Source organism: Ochotona curzoniae, unplaced genomic scaffold (genome assembly GCF_017591425.1).
Source record: "Ochotona curzoniae isolate NIBS_2020 unplaced genomic scaffold, NIBS_Ocur_1.0 scaffold_1037, whole genome shotgun sequence".
Lineage (NCBI taxonomy): Eukaryota > Metazoa > Chordata > Mammalia > Lagomorpha > Ochotonidae > Ochotona > Ochotona curzoniae.
The window spans coordinates 11,202,883-11,210,830 of NW_024467083.1; the positions used below are offsets into that span (position 1 = coordinate 11,202,883).

The 7,948-nt window shown below is 42.7% G+C and overlaps 1 protein-coding gene across 3 annotated transcripts in view; it reads right to left on the reverse strand.

Moving 5' to 3' along the window:
• SASS6 (SAS-6 centriolar assembly protein) overlaps positions 1-7,798 on the reverse strand; it is a 39,810-nt gene extending 32,012 nt beyond the window's left edge. Inside the window, exons 1-3 of one of the 3 annotated variants that reach the window (XM_040999187.1) lie at positions 7,599-7,798; positions 2,306-2,366; positions 80-159 (exon numbers count right to left, since the gene is read on the reverse strand). In XM_040999187.1, coding sequence (XP_040855121.1) covers positions 80-159; positions 2,306-2,366; positions 7,599-7,663 — 206 coding nt within the window. In that variant the 5' untranslated portion in view covers positions 7,664-7,798. The remainder of the gene's footprint in view (positions 1-79; positions 160-2,305; positions 2,367-7,598) is intronic. The other 2 variants (XM_040999188.1, XM_040999189.1) reach the window with 2 other exon arrangements.
• Between the last annotated feature and the right edge of the window lie 150 nt (positions 7,799-7,948).

The following is a 7,948-nucleotide window of genomic DNA, read 5'->3' on the forward strand; positions in this document are numbered from 1 at the left end:
AGAGTATCAACAATACATTTAAAAATTTTATAAATTGCTTCCTAAATTAAACATGAGAACATTAAGAAAAGCTAGTTACCTTTGAAAATCTTCCTCAGATATAACAAGGTTATACAGAAAAAACGGATCCGTGTCATCAGTCAGGCGGATAACTAAATCCTAAAAAAAAAAAAAAAAAGATTTTTGCTTATTAATGCTTCAAATAAATATGGCTGGTGATGTCTTCCTTCTTGGAAGTAAAATACTCTCTCTAATATTACCAACTCAGAGAGCTCTGTTTTCTGTTGTTGCTGGTTTATTTTAACCAGTCTTAGACACCTACCATCTGACTGGGGCAGATCCTCTCTCCTGAGAGCCCAGTGTTGGGGAGCACTCTGCAAAAGCTAACAGTCAAAGAGCTGCAAGCTTAGGATCATGGTGCTCCCCATTAACTCTAAGCAAGTTTAGACCCAGGCCTTGCTGTTCTGTAGCACTGAACACACTACTCCAATTCCACTTTCAATATTTCTCAAAATAACTGGCTGTACACTTTAGAAATGATAACTATATAAGCAGAATTGACAGTGATCTGCCCTAGGAAAGGCAGGGGCTTTTGTTTCCCAGGCAGAGGACAGGGTATCAGATGACTGGTTGCTAGGGTTTCTTCCTAAACATCCATTTCTCTGCTTCAGGGGCTGCTGAGCCCCATCTGTTCTCAATTTCTAATGGATGGGCTTTCTTTCATCAAAGGCCGTTAAAATTATAGCATGACAGACTGTCACAGCAACCAAACTTGGCAAAAAAAAAAAAGTTACAGCAAGCTTATGTATGTTAGAGAACCCTGGGGCAGGGAAAACAGGGAAGCTCCACCAGACAACGGAAGGCTAATACAGAACTAAGCCTAAGGAAAAAAACTCCACTCCAGTTACTGGAGACCTGCTAAGGTCACAGAAAACCTGAACCACTTCAGAACACAGTCAGAAAATGAAGAGGTATATCAGGCATAGGATCAACACGTAAAAAGTAAAATATACACAATTTCTACCCTGCAAAATTATTCATCTGATTATTTGCCATGCCTCAGAATGATCTGTTCTGAGCAACTTCTGTAAGTTGTTTTTTTTTTTAAGGTTTATTTATTTTGGGGACCCGGCGGCATGGCCTGGTGGCTAAAGTCCTTGCCTTGAACGCCCGGGATCCCATTTGGGCGCCGATTCGTATCCCAGCAGCTCCACTTCCCTTCCAGCTCCCTGCTTGTGGCCTGGGAGAGCAGCTGAGGACAGCCCAAAGCTTTGGAACCCTGCACCTGCATGGGAGACCTAGAGGAGGTTCCTGGTTCCCGGCTTTGGATCGGCACAGCACTGGCCCTTGCGGCTCACTTGGAGAGTAAATCATTGGACGGAAGATCTTCCTCTCTGTATATCTGACTTTGTAATAAAAATAAATTAATCTTTGAAAAAAAAGATTTATTTATTTTTATTGGAAAGTCAGAGACACAGAGAGACAGAAAGGAAGATCTCCCATCCGTTGTTTCACTCTCCAAGCAGCTGCAACAGCCAAAGCTGCACCCATCCACAGCCAGGAGCCAGGAGCTTCTTCCAGGTCTCCCATGAGGGTGCAGGTTCTCAAGGCTTTGGGCCGTCCCCTAATGCTTTCCCAATCCACAAGCAGGGAGCTGGATGGGAAGTGGGGCTGCTAGGATTAGAACCAGTGTCTACACTGGATCCTGGCACATGCAAGGTGAGGACTTTAGCTACTAGACTACCACGTTGGGCCCAAGACTTCTTAAAATTCACCTTAAGATGCTATATGAAAAACTGAAGCTTTTACCAACACAATCAGATCACTGAATGTGTTTAGGCAATGCCATGAGACATATAAAACTGATACTATCTTTCTTAGCCCTCTCCTCTGTTTCAACAGTTCCGTTACTGACTGAGATTTGGGACTTACGCTCTAAATGCCTCCTCAAGGAAAAGACTCAGGAATACATATCTCCCTGCACTACTTACTCTGGTCTCACATTTACAACAGGAAATGCCATTTCTATGGAATTGCAATATATATTCCAACAATTTTTCAAGCCCACTAAGCAAACCTAAGACCATCACATGACTGTAAATTCCAACGGTATGTTTTAGAAATAAACAGTTGCAATTATTTTCCATTCTTATTTCAGTTGACTACATTCCCAAATGCAGTTCTTAGTTGACTATAAAGTGGCTCAAAGTTAAAAGAAGTGTGTAAAAAGGATCTCACTTTCCTAAACTAATAATGATTAGTGCCCCCAAATGGTCTTATTTCCATAAAAAAAATAAATACCAACCTTTCTGTGAACTGGATTGGAAACTGATTGTAGTTCAATACTCACTCTAACGCTGACTCTCCTGTGTGAAAAGACATTCCAGCTATCAGAAACATTCAGATGAAACGACTCACTGCAACTGTGTTCACCAACTCGAAAGAGCTTCCAGAACGTTTTCTAACTCATGAACACCCTTCTGGGAAGCATACCTTATTTGAAGTTTATGTTCTTGTTGTTTTACTAATAATTTTCAACCTAACAACAAATCTTTTTATACCTATGAAATGAGGATATTGTGAGAAGTAAATGAGTAAATGAGAAAAATATGACGTGCTTGGCAATAGGCTGGTATAGAAGTATGGCTTTATGGCACTGAGTCTAAAATAGCATCTATTACAGAAAGACAAACTATTGATTTAGTAACAATTTCACACTAAAAAAATCATTTGGAATGACTGAGTTAGTCTATGAGAGATTTTAGAGACATAAAATTAATTAGCTTCTGAGATCAGACAAGATCGGGCGCATTCAGGGTGGTATGGCCGTAGACAAATTAATTAGAATGTTCAGGATCAAACACAGTAAAAACACATTCCCTAATCCTTTTACACATACAAAACATTTTTTCAGATCCACAAACTAAACCTGCTCAATATGGTCTTTATGCAATGTTCTACAAAAGCACTGAGAACAAGTTTATTATTTTCTATCTTATCTCTAAGTAATTCTAAAACACAAGAGGGAGAAACTATAGCATTCCACAGTCTATGCTCCATTTTAAAGGATCCAGTGCCAGGGAAGGTATTTGGTATAGCAATGAAGACACTGCAGTGGGTATGATGAGGCTTGGGATGCCAGCCTCCCATACAGGAGCTTATGAAGTTTGCATCCTAACTCCACTTGAGATTCTAACTTCCTAAGAAAGTACATTCTGTGAGGGACAGATGATAGCTCAAGTACTTATGTCCCTCTCAGGCACAAGGGAGACCCACATGAAACAACACATCTGGGCTTATGTCTGGCCCAGGCAGCTGTGGCTACTGAGGATGGCATTTAGGTATGAAAGATTTCTCTCCTCTTTCTCAAATAAAAACTTAAATAAACTTTCAAAGTATCCAGTACAGAGGAATATTAAGCATACTAGTCAAATTGAGCAAGTGTTTTTCAGAAAATTAAACTTATGCAACAGTAGCTCTCAAACTGTTCTTAAATAATTTTCTATGATATATAGCAAAAATAAGTAAACTGACCAACAGATATTGTTCCATTTTAAGTATCCTTCTAAAGATTCACTTTAAACCTTTTCCAGTCTGCTTCTTATCTGACAGATAAAAAGCACAGACGCAGTAATTATTTACTGGTGAAAAATCTGGAAATAGCTGAACAAGGCTAGATTTAACCATCTGGATTTTTTTATGCTGATTTGCAATTTTATATGGGTTTAAATTGTCATGTCACTTAAGTTTCTTACTGAATATGACTGAACTCTAAATCTTAGTGCATACAACCAGTTAAAGATTATAAAATATTAAATATTATAAAGCATCATTCTATATCACAGATATGAAGAATTTTTAAATCATTTATTTGAAAGGCAGAGGGACAGACAGGAAAAGAGGACAGACACAGAGAGATCTCCATTCATCAGTTTATTCCCAAACGCCTCCCACTCCCAGACCTGGGAAAGGCCAAAGCCAAAAGACAGAACTCCACCTAATTCTGCCATGAGTGGGGCAGTGAGCCTCAAATCCTTGAGCCAATGTCTGCTGCCTGCCAGGGTGCATACTCACAAGAAGCTGAAACTGGAAGAGAGCCAGGACTCCAGCTTAATAACCTGTAGAAAAGTCAGAATCTCAGGAGCGGCGCTATCTGTGTAATAAATCTTATTCTCTCCATTGTAATGGTTAATTGGATGGGAGCAACAGAAAATACAAAGTGCTATTTCCAATCTCAGTAAATGTCACACTGGGAGCAATGCATAAATCTGCCCAATATCCTCCCTGTCACTTAAACCTAAGTATCTCAAACATCTGGCCTTAAAAAACCTGGATTGTAGCCCACCACTTCTACCCAGTAGCTGTGACCTAAACTCTTTTTTTTTTTTTAAAGATTTATTTTTATTATTTTTTTATTGGAAAGGCAGATATACAGAGAGGAGAGACAGAGAGGAAGATCTTCCGTCCGATGATTCACTCCCCAAGTGAGCGCAACGGCCGATGCTATGCCGGTCCGAAGCCAGGAGCCTCTTCCGGGTCTCCCACGCGGGTGCAGGGTCCCAAGGCCTTGGGCCGTCCTCTGCTGCCTTCCCGGGCCACAGGCAGGGAGCTGGAAGGGAAGCAGGGCTGCCGGGATAGAACCGGCGCCCATATGGGATCCCGGGCGTGCAAGGCGAGGACCTTAACCACTTGCGCCACCGCGCCGGGCCCCGACCTAAACTCTTGATTCAAACAAATGAAAACCATTGAAAGTCAGGTACTATACCAGTACTAGTGACAGAAGCAGAATAGCCTGTGTCCTTAAATTGAGATCAGATGAAGTGTGAATTCCTCTGAATCTGCTTTTGATCCTACTGACGGGTGTCAAAAGACAGAGGAACAGCAACTTTCTGAGTCACCTACGCTCCCGAGTACTTGCCTGGCACTTCATACTATCTCCTGACCTAACAATGATCTGCTTAGGTAAACTCTCTCTTACTGAGGAAGGACCTGAGTCTTACAGTTACAGACCTGTTTCAGGTCATAATACAGAGCCCAAAGTAGAACTCAGATCTCTCACACCACACCTCCTAATAAACGAACAGCAGCAGATTCAGTATAGGCTATTTGAAAGCCCTTATATGGAGGGAATTATGAGATATCTACAAAGAAAACCCTGAAAACCCAGGTTATCAAAACACGGCTTCAAAACTTTGCATTACTTTCCTCCAAACAGAGTACCCTGGTCATTGATATGGTCCTCAGCTGAACTTCCTTCTTGTGTGACTTCAGTATATTTACATTATATTACACAGGCACCATATTTTATTTTCAGTTGAAAGTCAGTGGATGCTTACTATGCCTTAAACACTGTCCTAAGCCCTTCACAGGTATTAAGTAACTTCATCCTCACAATACTCCTATGAGGTAGGTAGTATTATCATCATTAACTTAAAGATAAGGCAGAGTATTATGTAAATTACACAAATCAAATCAGTAAGTAGTAGAACCTGGACTTGACCCAGGTAATCTAGCTCCAGAGCCTTAATTCTTAACCTATGCCACCTTTATTATAGTGTGAGGTCCTTGAGGGCCAGGGTAATAATGCTGCTGCTATTAGGGGGCAGTGAAGGACCGTTTACATCCTCAGCACCTAGAACAGCTCCTGGCTCTTAGTATATTGTAGGCACCTGCAAATACCTGTTCACTGAACTACTGAGTCTCAGCTGCTTTTCCTAAAAGTCAGGGGTGAGCAAAGTATTTTGTAAAAGCCATGATAATAAATATTTTAGGCTTTGTAAGCCACTATGTATCTCACAGTTATTCACCTCTGCTCCTACTGAGAAAAACAGCCACCAACCATAAACAGGCCTGGCTGACTTGCAGTATTTACAGAGAAAAAACAGACCATTTGGTGCACAGGTTCCAGTGTGATGACCCAAGCCACAACTGAAAGAAATACAAAGATACTACTACTACACAAAGCTTGTAGAAAACTGAAATTAAAAGGTAAGTTTACTTTAATGCAGATGTTCTGGCATGCATGCATTTAAGGGGGCCTCACAAAGCCCACAGAAAATGTGTATTATGAAAGATCTTCACAATAAAATGCACAGAAATTATCTTTCAATTCTGTGTTTTCATGAATTTTAAGGACTCCTATATAAAAACAGTTCTTAAAAAAGGACAAGTTAAAGCATTGTGCTTTAATATTAACCTTGATCACAATGTAATAAAACGGAACAGCACCAAGAGATTCAACACTGCCATCAGAAACGAAGTTCACCTTTTTACTATGTAATTCTAGAACAGCGCTGCCTAACAGAAACAATACAAATACAAATGTGAGCCATGCATATGGTTTCAATTTTTCTAAAATCTGCATTAAAAATACTTTTACTGTGAAATTATTTGTAAAATCTATTATAACTCAATATACCCCAAACAGTGCCATCACGACACATTAACAACATAAAAAAATTGAACTTTTTGATATTTTTCATAGCAAACCTTCACAACCCAGGGCACAGCAGTTCGCATTAGGTCCACCACAAGTGTCCCATTACCAAACACAGGTGGCAAGCGGTTACCACCTGGACAGCACAGAATACCTGACTAAAACCACCTACAGATAGCTACAGGCAGGAACTGACTCGCATGCTCTGGGTGGGCCTGCCAAGTGGTTTTGGACCTAACTCTAAGCTATAAACAAACTACGCATTTCCAGAAATTCAGCAAATCAATACCATTTTTTTTAATGTGGCATTTCCACACCGTTTAATTTTTACTTCCATTTAAACACCTGATTCTCATTACAACCATATGGGTAAGCATATTAGCAGATTAATTTGACAAATGAAGATTTACTGTTCAGGGTAGCTGAGAGTCCACATATAGCGGCTGAACTCAAGGGGGAAAAGGTTTAAACCAACCCCCCACCCCAGTCAAATCTGCTTAAGCCCAAGCAGCACTGTCTTCCCAAAGCTGCACTCCTGCACCCAGCGGTGACATTGGCCTTGACGTCCGTCCACTGGACTGCAAAGTTCCTGAAGCAGACAACTTTTCCTCAGGACCCAGTAAGGCCCCAGCATTTCCTAAGTGAATGCATTACGATTAAGTTCCTAATTTTCTCAATGTTCGTGGTCTGCTGAAGTTCGTTTTTTCTTTCTTTCTTTTTTGTTGTTTTTGGTCACCAATGAGGTAACTAAAGTACACTAGCAAGACTGGTTTTTTGTTCTGTTTTGTTTTAGTTGCAGTTTAAAAATTCCCTGCAGAGCTACTGCGAAGGGAAACGGGGGAAGAAGGCTGGGAGATTGTCTGGGTCAGAGCGTTTACCTGTCAAAAGGGCGAGAAGGCCTGGAAGCCGGCGACCCTACTCAGAGCGGGGGGCACTGGATGGTCACTAGGCGTGAACCGCCTTCCCGCATCCCCGCGCCCTGTCCGAGCTCTCGGCGACAGCCCCCCGGGGCCGAGGGGGACCCCTGGGTCCCCGCCGAGCTCGCCCCCCGCGTCCCCCGAGACCCCCAGGCTCGGGCCGGCGCCCAGGGGCCCGCGCCGCCATCTTCCCCCCGGCCCGACCACAACCGCCGCCCGCGGCCACCGGCCGGCGCCGACCTCACCTCTCCTCGCAGTCTTTGCATTTCACCAACAACGGAACGAGTTGCTGAAACAGAACCTGGCTCATCTTGAACGGCTGTGTCCCGGCCGCTGTGCGGAGAAGCCCAAGCCCGGCCTTCCGTTCTAGCCCGAAAGGCGTACGGGTTCCGAACACGGTTTTGAGTTTGGCGCTCCGCGACGGCGGAGTAGGCGGGGAGAGAGAAGCAAGAGCCGGGGAGACGTAGAAGGTTTGGACCTCGTCGGCCACCATCAGTTTCTTCCGCTTCTGCGGAAGAGCGCGGCTTCGGAAGTTCCAGGCTTTTACCTCTGTGTGGGAACGTGAGACTGCCATGTTTGTTAAGGGCAAGGGACG